An 18,747-nucleotide genomic window follows, 5' to 3' on the forward strand; every position below is an offset into this window, starting at 1 on the left:
AGGAGTATCCTCCAGCGAATGTTTCCATTATAATGGTTGGAGATTTAGCAAGAACTGGGTAAAATTCTTCCCTATGTCATGTTGAAGAGGTACCACTTCATGGCCGACCAGGAAAGCTTTTGTCCAGGGTAAACTATATGTGTCCCTGTGCACAATCATGCAATGGCTGCATACAGAGAGGTCTGCTGTGCAGGCAGCAAACTCAAGCTGGCTTTGGATGGCTGCCTACACATTGCTCTATGGGGAGAAGAGATATATGACCAACTGCTGCCTGACTTCAGCCAGCCACTCTCCCCAGGAGGTTCTGCAGAGATGCCTCCTGCCAGTCTCTGCATCGGTTCCCTGAAAGTATCAGGCTACATAGAACTGATTTGTTGCCAGTGTGTGGGTCAGCAGTGTGTTGAATGTGGTGTAAGTACACATAAAGTGCATCTCCCACAGAAGGAGGGTGTGTAAGGGGGTGCGCATAGAGGAGGGATTTAATAATTTTTTAAATTATTATAACAGAATTAATAATAATATAATAATCATCCCTTTCTAGGATGAGTTATAGAAGGGTCTTTTAAAATTTGTAGGTGTTTAATAAGTCTCTAGCATTGTGGTTTATCTGTTGTATTGCTGATATTGATCCTGAATGCGTTAAGTTCAATGATTGCCCCTTAGTTATATATTATCAGTAAATCAATTAAGTGCTTTGATTGTCATTTTATTTAAAACATTAGAGCTGAGAATTGTTCCCTGCTCCTGGAATATATTATGACAGTACACCGGGAGCCTCATAAACTGTATTTACTGTAAAAACTAAGTAGAATTGCTAGGTGTAGGAGAGATTTTCATATGCGATTTCTTGTTTTGAATTATTCCACCTCATTCTGGGAAAACCTAACACATAAAGGGGGAATTCCTTGTCAGGTGACAGTCATTTAAAGAAAAAAGTGAGAGTGGATTATTAGATTGTATGAAATTGTAAGTAATTATAAGAACATTCTACATTGCTTTCATAATATGAAAATCTCACATACATTATGTATACCCTGAAGTCTTCCAGGGAAAGCCGCATTTAACTTCTGTTAGCCTGAGCACTTACCGGGGCACAGTTCAGTGCTGCATCTCTGGATCTGCATGTCAGCTCCTGCACATGTCCTCCCTCCGCTGGCAGGGCGAGGATTGTCACAGGTCCGGTACCGTCTCATCTGGCCTCCATTGCACGTTCGACTACAAGTTCCCCAACTACTCCATGGGCCCCAGTTACCGTGAACTGTAAAAATAAGTCAGATTTTCTCTGTCTTCCTCTTAATAACAGATACGTAAAACCAGGCAGTCAAGCTAGGGAAATATTCCTATTGGAAAGTATATTTTTCATTTCTTTTCCCAAAATAAAAATAAAAATGGCAGACCATTAAAGATCTAAGAAAGTTATCTTGTCCTGCATTCAGCGATTTCTCAGAGTATGTTAACCAACTCCAGAATGTCAGTGTTCATAGGAAAGTACGCAGGACATATTATTAACCAAGTGAGTCACTACACTCTACTGTGAGATACAAAGAGATTCATTTTGCAGCACTTTCTGACTGGGCAGTTGTAACTTTAGAGAGGCACATGACCTCTGACAGTCCGGCAGGAGCTTACGCACCAGCTGCTGCTGATTTGTGCTCCTAATAGTTAATGTTTAAAATGCCCCAATCATGCTGACTGACAAAAAGATGCTTTCACTCTTGCCAGGCAGCTGGTACCACTTCCTTGTGTTCAGACCCTCTAATTTTTGTGGGAGTGTGCGATTTGTGGATCATGCATACATAAAACCCCAGTAAGCGGATAAGCAGCCTATCCCAAAGCACTTACTTGGACAAGGATCGCTGTTGCAAAAATCAATTTGTATGTCGTTTCCTTCACATTTGTGACCCCCAAACTGCGGGGCTGGGTCTGAGCAGTGGCGCATTCTCTGCCTGCTGCCTCCTCCACAGGACACGGTGCAGGCACTCCAGCTGCTCCATGCAGCCCACTTCCCATCCACTGGTGAGAAAGGCATAGCATGGTATAGTTACAGTCTCTGACATTAGAAATAACAAAGTAAATCAGTGCTGTATCAGGGTAAAACTGACTCGTAGGATGTTATTGACTCTTTGTAGAACTTCTAAACTACACACAAATTTCTACATAGGGATTTCCAGGAGTGAAACTGGAGAACAGCATGGCCTGTCTTAAATAACCCGTAACCCTGACCAGAATCATGATCAGGGATCACTCAGTCCTCAGGCTCAGTCATTCACACTGTTTTAGGTACCTGTAAGCAAGTCATATATACAGAGTAGTCCCTGGAATTACCACACCGGGCAGATGGCTGGTACTAGTGCCATCCCAAAAACCCAGTCTGTGCTTGTGCGTCCTCCTCTGGTTGCAGCTGCACTGTCTGAAGATGTAATCATTACTACCTTCTCCTCACTCCTTCCTAACCAACCTTTGACTTACTGGCTCAGCTGTTTATAGGAGTTATTACTACATTATCTTACATGAGCGAGGTTTAAGCAGTTGAATAGTAGGGTCTTTGATCTCCCAAGAGATGGTAACACAAACTGTCACAGGTACATCCATGTGAGCACTTGAGTTGGTGGCTGAGAAGAGGCCAATCAGTCTCAGTCACAAACTAGCTGTAAGCATTAGCATCCTCAGCAGCAGCATGTCAAACCAGATAAATGTGCAACATCGAGCCCTCAGTTGCTCAACTACCACAAGGTCAGTTCTCTCTTCTACCAGTTGATAGTTACAGTGGGGACTTGGCATAGGACCTTGCATGTGCCAAATGAAGCATGAAGCCAGAAGGATCCAGTCTGAACTGCTGCACATTCCACCTCATGAAATTTCCCTTCATTATCCTTGCACTCAGCCAAATACAGCGGTCACATTTCAAAACTGTGAGTTTTCCTACCCAGTCATGAAGGACTCATTGAAATGTGGAAGAAAAGGATAAATGAATAACAGAACCTAGGAAAATTTTTAAAAAATAAATGTTTAGGAAACCTGTAATTGAGCTGCCAAGGATTTAAAATGCTGCTTTTGCACAGTGGCAGGGTAAAGGAAGAGAGACAGGGATAGGAGAAGAAATCCCGTACATTAGGTCTATAGAGGGATGCTAAAGGTAGCGACAGGGGCCAGTGAAAATAAAAGGCTTGAACAGAATTTTTTCAGGGACTACACTTTCAGAACTGGAAAGCTTTTGATATAAATTAAGTAGAATTTGGAAAGGAAATTATAAGTTTGTCACTGTTCTCTTTGTGTCCAATGCATCTTACCTGGGCAGCGTCTCTTGTTGCAGACCTGCATCTGTGCATCAGACCCCTCACAGTATGACCCGTCGTGTGAAGGAGGGGGGCTATTGCAGAGTCTCATTCGTGTCTGAGTACCTTTCCCGCAAGTCTCACTGCAAGGACCCCATGGCAGCCAAGAACTCCACTCACCATCAACTGCAAAGGCAGAACAGCTATAAAACTGTTTAAACCATACAGCTGCTTTAACTTGAAATTAGAGCTCCACAGCCTCAGGCAAAAAAACTACATTGTTTAATATCAGTAAATGAAATATCCTGAATAAGCCCTTGAAAAAAACCTTTGCCTTGAACAACAGCTGGAATGGATCAACAACTTGCAAAAGAGAGATTAATTCTTTCCTTTTTTTTTTTTTTCTGAATACATCACCTCAGAACAATCTTGGAACAACAGAACTGAACACTTGATCAAATCTGGTGTTTTCCTAAGTTACCTGGCTCTGAGTGCCCTCTGCTAGGCTGAAGGTCTCAGCAGAGGAAGGGGCATGCTAGCTAAAAACTGGCACACAGCTTCAGTGGCTAGCAGTAAGCAGAAGCCAGAACTGATTTGTTGCCACGCTCTAGAGAAATGGATCTCAGGATGAACATTTGGCATCATGGTGGTAGCAGAACCAGGGCAAAAGGGAAAAATCAATATAATAAAAAATTGTATAGAAGGAAACATGCCAGTGGTGAAGGGTTATGAATAAACTACAACCTGTCAAACACAGGAAATACTACAAAGACAGGAAGGAAACCTGAACATTCAGCTAGTTAGGAGAAAGACATGGCTGAAAATTAAAATGTCAGAGGAAAATATACAGAAATGTCTAAAACTTATTAACTATCATGTTTTACATCACTTTTTAATAGTTGGTGGTTTGGGGTTTTTTAATTTTAATTGACTTTGCAGAATAAGTTTAAAGTATTGAGTTTTACTCTGTGAGAACATGGGTAACGTACTAGAAAACATGAAAATACAAAACATTTTTATTGGAGAAAAAAAGAGAAATTGCTGAGAATATTCCTTGCACTTTTGTGAGTTCTGTTGCCAAGATCTAGTGGCATTCAATAAATTACAAGCAATTAAAAAAAAGGGAGCTTAATTCTTTTATAATTTAGTAATTTGAAACAAGCTGAGAGAATTCGGGTTTGGAGTAAAAAAGAAACCTATATGGGCAGCCCCTTGTGCAATTTCAAATCACTCTTCTCTTACCTGGGCAAGGCCTAATATTACACATGACTGAATCCACAGCGCTGCCATCACAGGGCTTCCCACCATGCTGAGTGGGCGGGTTACTGCAGGTTCTGGTTCTGGTTCTGTTACCTTGTCCACAGCTCTTTGAACACTCTTCCCACAGCCCCCACTCGGACCAGTTGCCATCCACTAAGAAACAGAAAACCCCACAGTTCTAATTATAAAATATTTTTGCAGTATTTATTGAAATTTCCTCTTCCTTTCCACAAAAGTCAAAATGAATTCCAACTTCTTAGGAAAATTAATCTGTCATGAGGATCCATGGTGTTTACTGCTAGGGCACTTAACATAAGGCACATTAAAAGTATCAATTCATTAAAGAAATACCTGGACATGGCTTGTTGTGGCAGCTGCGTACGTCTGTATCAGGGCCCTCACACCTCCTCCCACCATTTGCTGGAAGAGGGTTGTTGCACTGACGGACTCGCTCCTGAACACCTTGACCACAAGTTACGCTGCAAGCTCGCCATTCAAGCCAATCAGAAAATCCACCGTGCACTGCAATGGGAAAAAAGATGCTCTGTTTGTAACATGCTTGTGGCTTATAACTCTCTTAGATTGAAACAGCAAAGTGAAAAATGCACTTCATAAGCCATACTTAGAAATCCAACTCACTTCACATCTTCATTACTGCAGAAATATCTTACTACAGTTCAGAGAATACTTCAGCTGCTCTGAAATAGTTATCGCTTATGCTCCTAAATGCTTTTCTTTAGATGTACAATGAAGTTATTCTTTAGAGGTACAATTAAGTTATGATATGTGTTCTGAGAATGGGATCTAGTTCAAGATCCCTTCATTATTATTTATTTCTCTTACTCCTTCACGCTTATCTGTCTCACACAGCTGGATGAGTAGAATGGAACAAAATTTCATGAAACAGAAACCCACTGACATCTCAGACTAGGCTTAACATACACCTAATGCATATATGGAAGATAAGATAAAATATCTTAGCCATAAAATATGGATAAGATAAAATCTTGATCATATTTAATCTCGATTAATGCTGTAATCTACCAGTTTGACAGTCACTATCCTATATTTTGTGCACCTACCCTGGACAGTCAGTGGTACTCTAACAAGAACAGATCCCATTAGATTCCTCGCTACACACTCATATTCAGACGTATCTTCCTTCTGTGCTGATACAATACGCAAGGAGCCATTAGACAGGACAGTCACTCTCTCATCGCTCACAACTGGATGACCTTGGCGGGACCATTTGATGGTCGGAGGAGGCTCTCCATTTGCCTGGCAGTTCAGCATTGCTGTGGCACCAGCTTCAATAACTGTCTCTACAGGTTCAATAGTAATGACTGGAGGACCTAAAAGAGAAAGATTTCTTTAGGCAATAGCACACGGTTGCATTTTTTTTTTTTCATTGTATTGACTATTAAACGTCTGGTCAGATAGAGGGCAAAAAAAATCTTAAGGCCGTTTACTTTAACTGAAATTATTATTGTTGATCTTCCACTGTCAAAATATATGCAAGTTAAAATGACAATGATATAGGCTATTTTTAATATGTAGCAATATGAGGACCAAAGCTGGGACTGAAGCCTGACTATACAGGCACACAGTCATCTTTATTGCTAAAATGTGTTACTTTTCATAAAACCTGCAGGAAAATGCTATTAATCATGTCCAGAGGCAACTGAGACACATAAGTAACAGATCAATAATAGCTTGAGGCTACAACAGAAAGGGTATGTTCAGAAATTCTACCACGAGTGAAAAAATAATTCTGAAATATTATTTCTGTGAAAAATAAAATATTGTCAGTGAAATCTGGGATTCATCTCACATAATTTTCTTAATTTAACAGCTAAGAGTCTGGTTTAATCCATTTACATAAATACCCTCTCTAGTCAACTAAGAGAAACAGGCCCTTTCAGAAGGTGATTTACCCCACTCTAAGTTGGTTTCTAAGCTGAGACTGAATCACCCTCTACATGCTTCCCTTCTTTGACCTCAGTCACTAGCTTAGACTAGACTCTTAAATGATGAAAGTTGAAATTAATCTTAACCTACAGTGCAGTGCCCAACCTTCAAAACATCAAATGGCAGCTGCATACACCTATCCAAACGTAGGTTATTGCTCCAATCTAGTGGCATTAAACTTATAATTTTGAGTCCTACTCTGAAGTGTAAGCGTCAGACTGCGTTCCACCACACCGGCATCATTGGTAGCCACACACTTGTAGTCACCAGCATCTTCGTTCTAAAGAACAAACAGCAAATAGTCAACATGTATGCAATGAGGGTTTCCATTTACAGCGCACCTCCTGTAAGTGAATTTTCTGCAACACAACATGGCACGCCCTGGATCTTAAGAGACATGCTGTTAGATTCTAGAGTATCTCAACATTTTGACTTTATTAACATTAAGCTGATATTGTGAATTATTTTTATTATTCCATTTTTTATTTCCTTCAACTCCTTAATGCTGATTTTTTTTTAACTTAAAAAAAAAAAAATCAAGGGAGCTATTGTTTTTAACCCCATTTCAAAATGCAGAGAAAAGTTTAGGGGGGGAAAAAGGGTCTTGCCGTTTGTTTTTGGAATTTACATACTAAGAGATTTGCACATGGAGAACTCAATTGCTTTTCAGCTGACCTGACTTTGTAGAACCCAGGCTCTTTTAAGGTCAAAAGCAAAAGTCCCATTTAATTGGGAACAATCAGGATTTCACACACTAACAATTATTATATAGGTTCAGTCCTTCTGACAATTAAAGAGAACAATAGCCCTCTGTTGTTTGGGGTTTTTTTGTCACAATAATTTGAGTATAATACTAGTCTGAATTAAAACATTTGTTAAAGGTAAAAGCAGAAGTGGATTAAATGTGTAGCCTCACTCATTCAAAACCACGTGATCTGGAATACCTTTATTAATCAAATACACTGCAGAAACACATCATAACAGACCAGTGACTCACTACAGTGCCGTAGATAGCAAGAGAACCATTGTTAAGCTGTCGGATCCTGTTGCTAATCTGAACACCAACTCCTTTTTTGCTCCACTGGATGGTTGGAGGTGGATCTCCTCTGACCTCACAATTCAACATAGCATTGCCACCCAAGGGCTCAATTCGGCTAGAGTGGTAATCTCCTTTGAAGACTGGAGGCTCTGAAAAAACAAGTGATGGCAGAGAAATAGCAGAGTCAAAATAAAATGCCCTTAATTAAATTTCTGCTAGGGATCATTCATCTCAACTTTCTGAAGTGTGAACTTCAACCTGGTTTGATTTTTCCCATTTAGCCATAGACAAGGTACCAAATACTAGGGGTAATAGTTTTAAACTGAAAGACCGTAGATATAGATTAGATATTAGGAAGAAATTCTTTACTCTGAGGGTGGTGAGACACTGGAACAGGTTGCCCAGAGAAGCTGTGGAAGCCCCATCCCTGGAAGTGTTCAAGGCCAGGCTGGATGGGGCTTTGAGGAACCTGGTCTAGTGGAAGGTGTTCCTGCCCATTGCAGAGGGGTTGGAACTAAATGATCTTTAAGGTCCCTTCCAACCTAAACCATTCTATGATTTTACTATCAGAACAGATAGCTGTCTGAAACTGTCCAGTACTGACCACAACTGCTGTTATTTTACATACCTTTGACATAAACAAACCCAAGAGCTTTGATTGAGCCAACTGTGTTTTCTGCTGTGCATACATAGGTACCAGAGTCATCTTTAGACACTCTTTCAATAACAAGTTCACTGTGTCCTTTTACATCATCGTATTGTGCTGATGGGAGAACACACAGTAAAGGGTTACTCCAATGATTTTAAACATATAAATCTCAGTGACTGGTATGTCATAAGATTGTTTGAATTACAGTGCTATTAAGCAACACAGTTCAATGGCACTGTGCCACTTCATTTCTGAGACACCTTAAGAAATGCACAGAAAAGACACTGCTATGACATTTACCCACATGCATGTATTCACTTAAGCTGTCTTTTAATTTCAAGCTTTGTGCATCTGCATTCTGTGAACTGCTGAGGTTTTTTTCATATTTAAGAAAAATAGCATTAGTTGTTGGATGTTGAGTAAATATCATCAGATACTGAATGTTTTTAATATGTTATTTTATTGGCTGCAGAAGAGGAACAATTTCTTAATTATCTTCCTTACAGCTTTGTCTCAGAGGTGATTCAATTACATGATTGCATAATACTGAAGATATTCCTCACACAATCACTGCCTAACAAGTTTGTTCTATCTAGATTTTTTTTTCTTCCTTATCCTAAACTAATTGCAATGATGCGCGGGGGAAAACAACTCTAGAACAGAATGACCAGTATGACCTGGTGTTACCCACCTGGAATGATGTTATTGTTAAAGGTCCATGTTATTTTGGGTACAGGTATCCCAGTTGCTTTGCAAGTTAATCTGAGCTGCTCTCCCTTAGTCAAAGATATATCTCCAGGCAGTTCAGAAAAAGCTGGAAGTACATGAACCGTCAGGGTGACCGTGTGTGTGTCTTCTCCAGCAGCATTGTTAGCAATACAGGTGTAACTGCCAGAATCTTCAGGCTGAAAAACAGCATGTTGGGGAAATTTCAGCTGTGATACATCCTACACAACACTACCACTTGTAACAATGAGAGAATCTCAAAAGGTCTGGAACAAGCATTCAGTAGAAATGCTCATCTGAACGCTTTCACTTCCTCTAAATTTGAAAGATGATCTACACTTCTTTTTATCCTTCCTGAGAATTTATCACTACAAATTTTTCACAGATATTTTACTCCTCGGTGGAAAATGAAACTCTGGAACATTAAGAACAAGAAAACAAAGTATAACAAAGACTAATGCAGAAGTGGGTGAAAACAAAGAGCAGCAGTGTCTTCTTACTGCCAAACCTGTCAAATCATAGCTTAGATTTAGGGAACTTACAACAACATTGTCCAAAATGAGATCTCCATCTGGCACAGCCCGGTATTTTCCTACTATCTCTGTTAACAGTGTATTGTCCTTCTTCCAGTTTATTGTTGGTGTTGGAATCCCCTCAGCCACACAGGACAGAACAGCCTGGGAGTCCTCCGTGACTGTGTACTGCGCTTCCGTACTGTGAATCTTGGGTGGAACTGTGAGAAGGTTTATTAAAAAGATTTACCTCTATGTATTATCCAGGCAGTACCGTAACAGCATACAATACTGGAACTGAAGAAATCATTGCCTGGATCTTCTGTATTGTTTCTTGTCTCCATCAATGACCACCTTTAAGCACGCCAGAGAAACATATGAAATACTTGCAACAAAGTATAAGCCGAGTTAAGGAAATATAATCATCTTCCTAAATTGAAGCAACTGGCTGATACTAAAACCCATTACGTAGCACAATTTTTCTGAACTCTTCCCTTACATACTAGCTCCTTACCCTCTGTAGGTTCATGCTGTGATAATGCACATTGTTTCCATACAGTCCCACTTACTGTGCACAGTAAGCTCCATGCTAGAACTGCTGGACCCTGCCAGGTTTGCCGCTATACATGTGTAACGACCAGCATCACCAGGCTGTACAAACACAATCTGCAGCGCACCAGTGCTAAGAATTCTTCTTCTAAGGGACTCTGTTATTTGCTGTCCATCTTTATGCCAGCTGATCTCTGGCCCAGGGTAGCCTTCAGCCTCACACTGCAGAGTGACAGACTGATCAACAGGAACAACATATTCTTTGATAACAGACTTGATAACAGGAGGAACTGAAAAAGAAGTAAGAAAATTTTAAAAACAATTATATGTTGTAAGAAGCGTGGAATGCTTCACTAATTAGTGAAAATAATCCTAAAAGTATACTTTTATCCTAAAGTAGAAAGACCACTAAAGAGAATAAACCTCTTGGGCTCTATTCAGTGTCAAATCAGATAGGAAAGCATTAAGTCCATTTGTATTACTCAGAATTGGGTTTTGACTAACAGAGCACGCACAAATTTCTTGTCCATAAGTCACTACAACAAGAGTTTAAAGATGATTTACCTTGAACTTTCAGTTTGATCTTCCCCAGAGCAGTGCCAGCTGGATTTTGAGCAACACACAAGTAAGTGCCAGCATCTTCAACAGTTGATTTTGCAATCTGTAAACTGCCACTGGGAAGAACCGTATAACTGTTGCCTAAAACAAATACAAGCAAAGTATGACACTTTTTTTTTTGTGTGTTGTGTTCCTTATATCTGAGTTCAAATATTCAGAAAAGAGAAAATAAGTTTCTGAGTTACAGCAAGTAGGCTGGACTTATAGGCTTTAAGAGGATACCTGTTGTGATTATATTGATGCCCTCCTTTTGCCATGTTATTATGGGTCGAGGGGTACCCGTTGCTTCACATGGTAGTAGAATAGGATTGTTCACAATGACATCCAGCACCCCTGTTTGAGTTTGGATAACTGGTGGTTCTTTGGAACAAAATAAAAAGGAAAATGTAATAGGTTTAACCTTGAAAGCTAGAAAATACAGAAGATATTAAAATTGCCTGAGAAGGCTGAATTAGCAATGGTTGTATTCTGTCATCCTTATGAAGATCTCAGTGGAAGAGCTCTTAAACTTAACCATGTGATCAGCATGAGTATGGGTATAGAATATGCTCTTAATGCTATTTGCCAATCACAGAGACATTTTAACTTACCGAAAAGCAAAGAAACAAAAATCTTTCAGAAATAAAACAGAACAGCATGGACTGGGGGGGGTCTATCCAAGGTATCAGAGTTGTGACACGCAGAGTAGTGACTTTGTGAATAATCAGTGTATCCACAAAACAATTTGCTGAGCAAGACACTACTTGTGATGGTCCACTCTGACCTCACCATTACTCTGCAGCATATGTACATATTAAATGGGCAACGCTTACTGACAGAATGCACTTCAGCTTCCCATCTTACCCTGAACGTGCAGAGTGGCGTGTCTGTGAGCCGAGCCAGCTGCGTTCCGGGCCACACAGGTGTAGCGTCCCGCGTGCACTAACTGAGCAGCAGGTATTTCAACAGCACCTGCAGCAGAGAGAGTGCTTTACAACATACAGCAGTATCCTTCCTGTATTCACAGTAAAACTCTCTTACAGCATCCATCTTAAGAGGCCTATGTTTTTATTTTAAGAAGTTGGAGAGGGGTTGTTTGGGGTGATTGTTTGCATTTATTTAATTACTTCTAGATGGGCACAACCGCACCCTTTCAGATTTTCTGCAGCTGAGCTCCGGTCACACACAGTACCTGAAGAGAGAATTCTGTAGCCATCTCCTCTGGGAAGCAACTTTATGCCATTTTTGGTCCAATGAACTGAGGGGACAGGAACCCCTGACGCGGTGCAGGAAATTACTACTGGAGACAGTTTTGTTACCAAAAGGTCTGTGGCTTCATCTGCTATGGATGGGGGCACTAAAAATGAAGATCAGCGTAAAGGTTAGTTGCCCATTTTCATTTTTATGAATTCTTGGAAATAACTTATCTTTCTTGGGAATGCCAGAGACTTATGGATATCAGCATAATAAAAGACTGATATAAAAATCTCATCTCAACATTGGAATGCCCCAAAGAAATTCTGGGTGCCACACACACGTAACAGCAATATCCCCTCTACCTTGAACAGTGAGCTCAACTGCTCTTTGATCTTCTCCTGCATCATTTGACACAGAGCACTCATAGACAGCAGTGTCATCCACAGTGGGAGAAATGATTACTAAGGAACCTGAAGACAGAAGTCTGAATAAAGAAAAGAGAAGAAAGTAAAAGCCATTGAAATACTTATTTTCTTCTCAGGTAATCAGACCACTGAATTTGCTGGCTATGCAATTACATTTAAGCATGGCTAGATTTTTAAAGTGCCAAAATCACCTCTGAAAACTTTAAATCCACAGTGGAAAAAAAAACATCTCTCACCTGTATGTGTTCTGGTTCTGGTCAATACTAAGCAGATGCCCATTCTTTTTCCAGCTAATTGCTGGTCTGGGAATTCCAGTGGTTTCACAAGGCAACGTGGTCTGCACATTTACAGTAACTGTAATATTTGTATGTCCAGGAGCAATAATTGGAGGAACTAAGGACAAACAAAGCCTAATTATTCAGAATAATTATAAACATATGTCCACACACCCCTCTCATACCTATATATATAGGGCTGAACTGCCTGAACACATTTACTTGATTTTTATAAAGAGTAACTTGACAGTAGTGACCTTACTAAAAGTGTAGCATGGCACGTGTCAAGTCTTTCTAGTTTCAATGTGCAAGGAATAAATATTTTCTTTTCGTGAACATTTGGTTGTATTCCTAAAGCCATAAATTTCTTCTTTTTTTTTTTTTTTTAACCAGAACAACTAAAAAGGGGCTAAACTTAAAATTGGATCTGGCAGAACAAAAAAAATAAAAATGTAACTGGACTTCAGACTTGTAAAAACACATGTATTTATCTAAACCCAAAACTTTTACCAAGAACCTGCAGATCAATTCGTTTGCGTTCAGTGCCAGCTGTATTGGTTGCCATACACACATATCTTCCTGTGTCAGTAACATGTGCTGAGTGGATGTGTAGAGATCCATCCTCCAACATGGAATGTCTGAAACAAAGCCATATATTTTTTTTCTGCTATCCAATCAACAGAACCATAGGCTATCCTGGTAGTGCAAGAAGGAAAAGATGACTCAGTGTACACAAAAAATAGCCAAAACACGTGGTGTCTTAATTTGGGCACATAGAGTTTTCTCATTTATTGCATTTATTCTGATTTCACTCTTTCCCAGCACATCCATCTTCCAGAGAGATTATGAAATCTAGCTGACATAGTGATTCCACATAAGTGATGACAGATTTGCAGAAAATACCCCAAAGCCCTTTTTTATGGTTTCTCATTTAACCTTAAAAAACCCTAATTAATGCTTGTACATTTTCTTTTTCTTTGAAACATAACTCAATTCTTTATCATTTGCTCAGTTCTAGAAAATGCCAAACTACTTCCCCTTAAAACAATCAGAAGACAGAAAAAATTCACTACAATAAAAGTTGATACTAGAACATTTATAGAAAGTTTTATAATATTAGAAACTACAGAGCACACTCAAGTAGCTTTTGGTCTGCATGAAATTGCTTGGCATCATCCCAAAACTCCATAAATATAAAAAGATACAAAGATCTTTCATGTTTACTGTTCAAAATCTTAAATATCAGAAGAATTATTATTACATTTGGTTGTCAAAGGAGTTTTTTGTCCTAATAAAAGGATGAAACCTTTGGTACTGCTACTTTTCTGTAGAACAGCTTTGTATTATTGTTTCTATCACCATATTTTCCACATTTGTGTCTATTCAAGATGATAGTACAAATGCTAGTTCTGATCTGTGAAAACAAAACTAATTTACAAGTCATAGACGTCTAATTAAGCTGTCTGTAATTAATACGTTCTTAAAAAACAATGAAGAATGTTTACGCCGACTTCTGGACAATACCTTGTATTGTTTCCAGTAAAAATAGCCCCATCCTTCCTCCATGTAATTCTTGGGGTTGGTACTCCTTCTGCAACACACTCCAGAACAGCAGAAGCATTTATATGCACAATAGCAGTCTGAGGACTGTTTCGGATTGTAGGAGCCACTGTAAAGGGAAAAATCACTGATGACATAAGAAAAAAACTTTATGCTGCAATGATTGAAAGTAAACATACGAAAACAGATGCAGTAACAGGTACAGGGATCACTGCAAAGACAGAAACAAGTTTCTTACCATTTTGCGTAGTGCACAGTAATTGCCATGATGCAGTAGGGAATGAAAAAGAAAGTTTGTCTGAAATGCGCTGTAAAGATCATCTTTGCAAGTTACTGCAAAGGTTATCCTATAGCTAAAACAGTAAAAGAGTTCAGCATGTTTAATTCAGCAAAATAAAGCTGTGGTCATATCCTTGCTTCTTAATTACAAATTAAGGAGAAAAAAGAACTTTAATTGGACCAGTAAGGACAGTCATTGGCGGGGCACAGTGTAATGCAGGTACATGTGACTGGGTTGTGAACAGAATAGAAATTAGAAAACAGTTTCCTATCATCACCAGAGTGTGAGAATAGAATAGATGTGAAAAAATAAATAGGTTTAAAATGAAATTCGGGCCTATGGTAGTACATGACAGGTATCAAGATGCATAGGGCCCTTCAAGCCCCATCCTCTACTATCTCCTGCTTCCAGGTACAGAGAAACTGCCACAGTCTTCACTTAACTTGCAAAATTGGTGGCTAAGCCAGCTATGAAACCTAGTACCCCAAGGTACTAGGTACCCAGTCAAATGCTTTTAAGAATTTCTCCAAATTTGTCCAACAGCATTTCTCAGTCCTGGATCTGGGCATTCATTCTGGGTATATCCTGACTCCGTATCAGGATGATGGTTAGATGCACAGCACACTTCATATTAGCGCAAAGCCTAGACAGATGGAGAGGGAGCCATGGTGAGTCCCCAACAGGTCCTTTTAGTGTGGGTGACGACTATGGACTCAGGTGGTGGCACACATAAGGTAATGCACATGGTCACACACTTTAGACACAGCCAAAGTAGCCAACACTTGGCTAGAAAAAGACTACTAATGCTTCTTTCTTGTCATTTGAACTCCTGCAGAAATACCATGCAAAGATCAAAATGCACATGACTGGATCCATGACTTTACCGTGCACTGTCAGCATGAACTCCCTGGTCATTTTTCCAGCAATATTACTTGCCACACATGTATAGCTTGCTGTATCGCTGAGGTCAGCATTATTGATCTGCAGGTACCGCCCATTGGATAGGATTCGAACTCGAGGAGTTCCCTAAGGGGAAAGAGAGAGAGTTGGACAAATTAATTTTATCATTGTTCTCTTTATGAAGACTGAACACTCTCTCATTCCAGAGTAATAAAAGCCATGAAGGAAGGCCAAAGATAAACTGGGGACTGAATTAATTGCTGGCTTAAATTTGTTTACATACATGAAAGTAATAGGGTAAACAGAGTTTTAAAAAATTCTTACTGCTTAATGATTCCCCCTTGAAACCCCTAGTGGGACTTGTGCCTGAATAAGACAGTTTTTTGCGTTACATAGCCAAAGGGGTTTTGAGTTTTTATGGAAAGAGGCAGGTAATAGCATATTATTAATTTATTTTTAAAAAAATCCATACACAGTACAGGCAGAAGAAATACAAGTTTCTCTACACTGTTCTTCAAACATCACAGTCTTGATCAGGTGGGATCCAACATAAACTTAGCCTACTAAGTTTACTAGCCAGCATTTCTGAATATGAGGATACCACTCTTCTCAGCTCTATAATGACTCTTCAGCACCTGCTAGGTAGCCATTTGAAGTCAAAGCTTTTTTACCACAACTAGTCTGGATCAGATCTGCACGAATGACTGACAGTATCATCAACTACAAGTGTTCAAAAACCTGACTGGATAAAAAACAATAGAAACGGGACAGAAACTCAATATATGCTATTGACACTTTGGATTAAATTGAAAGCTGACATTCCCATCTACTCTTTTGGTTAGAAGAATAGCAACTGCAACAGACAGGTGAAACTCCTCCAGTTCTGCACTTCTCTGCACTAGTCCCCTAGTATGCTGGTCTCATACTAGGCACCAAGTCTACAGAATAAACAGCAGTGCTGGAGCCTCACAGCTGAAATGATTCACCGGAGTGGATTATAGACAGTCAGATCTACGGTAATAACTGGTATTTCCTGTTGAGTGCACAGCCTATGCTACGGTTTCTAAACACAGAAGCATATAGATGACAAAAGACAGGCAATGAAGCTATCATTTAAATGTTATGCTCTACTCAAGGTATGTCAGAAAACCCATCTATGAAAAAATACAAATTCAGCAATTCCTTTAGTGTTTAAGTAAAGCCAGATTAGGTAAGGACGCTCCTACCTACTTCTTTTCTTAACACTCAGTGTGCACTTCCAAATCTATGAAGAGTGCAAGAACTCCAAAGCTGCTAGAGGCTAGATCTTTTGATAGTTCTGCTACCAAAACCAGTGGTGCTGCACCATTACATCACTAAGCATACAGAGGTATAGAGTAGACCTCAAAATGTGCACAGTGGAAGACTACAAAACCAGAAGGAATGACACCCTCCATCACAAGGCTGTTTTGTAAAAAGCGGTGATGATCGAAACTGAAGTAACACTGTAACCTGAAAACCTGACTTTCTCCAGTCCTCTCTTGTCACTGTGAAACCTCAATTTTTCCAAGATAAGGAGGATGATATGCCACAGAGCACCTCTCTTTACACACTCAAGGAGAGCTCTTTCCCAACTGCTTAGTATTAGTAGGCTATTACATTTCTTTGAGGTTGAGAAAGCAACCAGGCATTCAGGAGGATACTAATGTTTTCCTGGTATCTGGACTATATATTTATATAAGCTAAGTTAAAGAATGAAAAGGGTGGTAGGGAACAGAATAAACCTAAGTCTGCTACTTAAAGTACACATGAAAAATTGAGAGTCCCATCTCTGAACTAAATTTATAACTTAAAGTCCTGGAGGAGAGCTAACTCTGGAGATTGAAATTCCCTACTCTATTATAAATCAAAAGGCAGGGGACTGACACAACCAAGATACCTCAGCCCTCACATATTGACATGAATTAATGAGGCAGGAGGAGAACTAACATTACAAAAGTTAATTCACAGGTTTTCAGCTGAGTACCTATGTCTACCACAGTGTTCCTCTATTGCTTTGTTTTCTGGTGAGTATTTGTTAACAGCGGCTTCTTTTCATGGTTTATTTTTGTTAAGTTCCACTTTTAAAACACAAGCTTTCCAAGGAAAAAAGCATTCACATACTTAACTTCCCAGCATTGCTCAACCTTGCTTTCATTAAAAAAATCAATCACCACTCAATTAAAGAATTGCCCATTCAGAAGAAAAGTGTTTCGCTTACACTTGTTTCTAGATAGTTCTTGTGTTATATTCAAGGTAACATTCCCCAGCACCACTTAGTAAGACATAATTGCCTACCACATTCTTACTTCTTCCACTAATATTTCATTCTTCTGAATGTACAATAGAGAAAGAATCTAAGGAATGGCATGTCAGAAGGAAAGCAAGTAAGCAGAACTTCAGGTGAATACTATTGATGGACTACAGTTAAGGGGATACAACTCATGAGCTGAATTTGTTTCCTCTTTATTAATGAATAAGGATCAATTGAGGGAAAATTATCAATTAGTTCAATTAATAACTGAACTTAAATTACTCAATTGGAAAGTGCCTGGTTTCTGAGTGATCCCAGGGAAAAGGATGGGAAGTAAAAAATTCTTTCTGTGTAGACCATCCTCATCTTGCTAATTGTCTCTCAACCAGCGAAGACTTGATGCCTTAACATGACACTACATGGAATTCTGAGTGAAAAAGATGCATTTGATACAAAACTGTGGTGATTAGCAACCCATTTTCTCTTCTTTTTTTTCCAACGTAAAGAATTTTAGTTCCTTTCTAAACACTACTAGAATATGAGGATGCATAATATACCCAAAGGAAACATAGTGTAGTCTTTTCTCAGCTACCTTTCCTGGGAAGCCATTCAGGAGTATACCGAAGGCTTCTAGCATTGTTCAGAGGATCCAGGAGGAGCAAGGGATCCCCCTAAAGGAAAAAAGAACAAGTAACAGCGGGATGGCCACTTCACATGCTTGCTAGCTTCAGGTACTCATTTAGGACTAACTGTATTTGTGCTGGGGCTACTCAGCTTCTCTTGAATTCAAGGCACCACTTGGACTGCACTAAAGGGGCAAGCGAGCAGAGTAAGAAACCTCAAACACTGTGTGTAAAAAGTAAAGGGAGCAAAAGACCAGTACAAATAACGTAACCACTATACCTCCAGAAGTTCTCCATTTTTAAGCCATGAGATTGTTGGAGGTGGCACAGCATCTGACTTGCATTCCAATAAAACTTGTCTGTTCTGCAACACGGTGAGGTCTTGTGGATCACCAGTACCAGCAATGTTAGGAGGAACTGTCACAAAAATCAAGAAAAAAATAAACACCACACATATGAGGTACTGTTAAAATTATCTGCTGAAAATTTACAATTTATTTCTTAAGTTTAAAATAAATACAAAGCTACAGTGCCATTAATTAGTTCTACTTTCAATACCTGTGCTAAACATATCATATTTGTTTAAGTGATGAACCTTTTTCCTATGTCACATGCTAGGAACCACTGTGACAGAAATTAT

The 18,747-nt window shown here is 39.4% G+C and overlaps 1 protein-coding gene across 1 annotated transcript in view; it reads right to left on the bottom strand.

The window, feature by feature from the left end:
* HMCN1 (hemicentin 1) overlaps positions 1-18,747 on the bottom strand; it is a gene marked incomplete at its 5' end in the record, with an annotated part of 201,165 nt that overhangs the window by 18,757 nt on the left and 163,661 nt on the right. The window contains 22 exons of the mRNA XM_082483753.1: positions 1,088-1,258; positions 1,843-2,013; positions 3,291-3,461; positions 4,518-4,688; positions 4,887-5,057; positions 5,618-5,887; positions 6,702-6,783; positions 7,501-7,691; positions 8,171-8,305; positions 8,883-9,096; positions 9,460-9,650; positions 9,999-10,268; positions 10,543-10,677; positions 10,819-10,956; positions 11,440-11,547; positions 11,768-11,932; positions 12,135-12,256; positions 12,434-12,590; positions 12,983-13,110; positions 13,997-14,141; positions 15,197-15,338; positions 18,388-18,524. Of these exons, the coding sequence (XP_082339879.1) occupies positions 1,088-1,258; positions 1,843-2,013; positions 3,291-3,461; positions 4,518-4,688; positions 4,887-5,057; positions 5,618-5,887; positions 6,702-6,783; positions 7,501-7,691; positions 8,171-8,305; positions 8,883-9,096; positions 9,460-9,650; positions 9,999-10,268; positions 10,543-10,677; positions 10,819-10,956; positions 11,440-11,547; positions 11,768-11,932; positions 12,135-12,256; positions 12,434-12,590; positions 12,983-13,110; positions 13,997-14,141; positions 15,197-15,338; positions 18,388-18,524 (3,585 nt within the window). The remainder of the gene's footprint in view (positions 1-1,087; positions 1,259-1,842; positions 2,014-3,290; positions 3,462-4,517; positions 4,689-4,886; positions 5,058-5,617; positions 5,888-6,701; positions 6,784-7,500; positions 7,692-8,170; positions 8,306-8,882; positions 9,097-9,459; positions 9,651-9,998; positions 10,269-10,542; positions 10,678-10,818; positions 10,957-11,439; positions 11,548-11,767; positions 11,933-12,134; positions 12,257-12,433; positions 12,591-12,982; positions 13,111-13,996; positions 14,142-15,196; positions 15,339-18,387; positions 18,525-18,747) is intronic.

This window comes from Vanellus vanellus, assembly GCF_965231255.1.
Source record: "Vanellus vanellus genome assembly, chromosome: 5".
NCBI classification, from domain to species: domain Eukaryota; kingdom Metazoa; phylum Chordata; class Aves; order Charadriiformes; family Charadriidae; genus Vanellus; species Vanellus vanellus.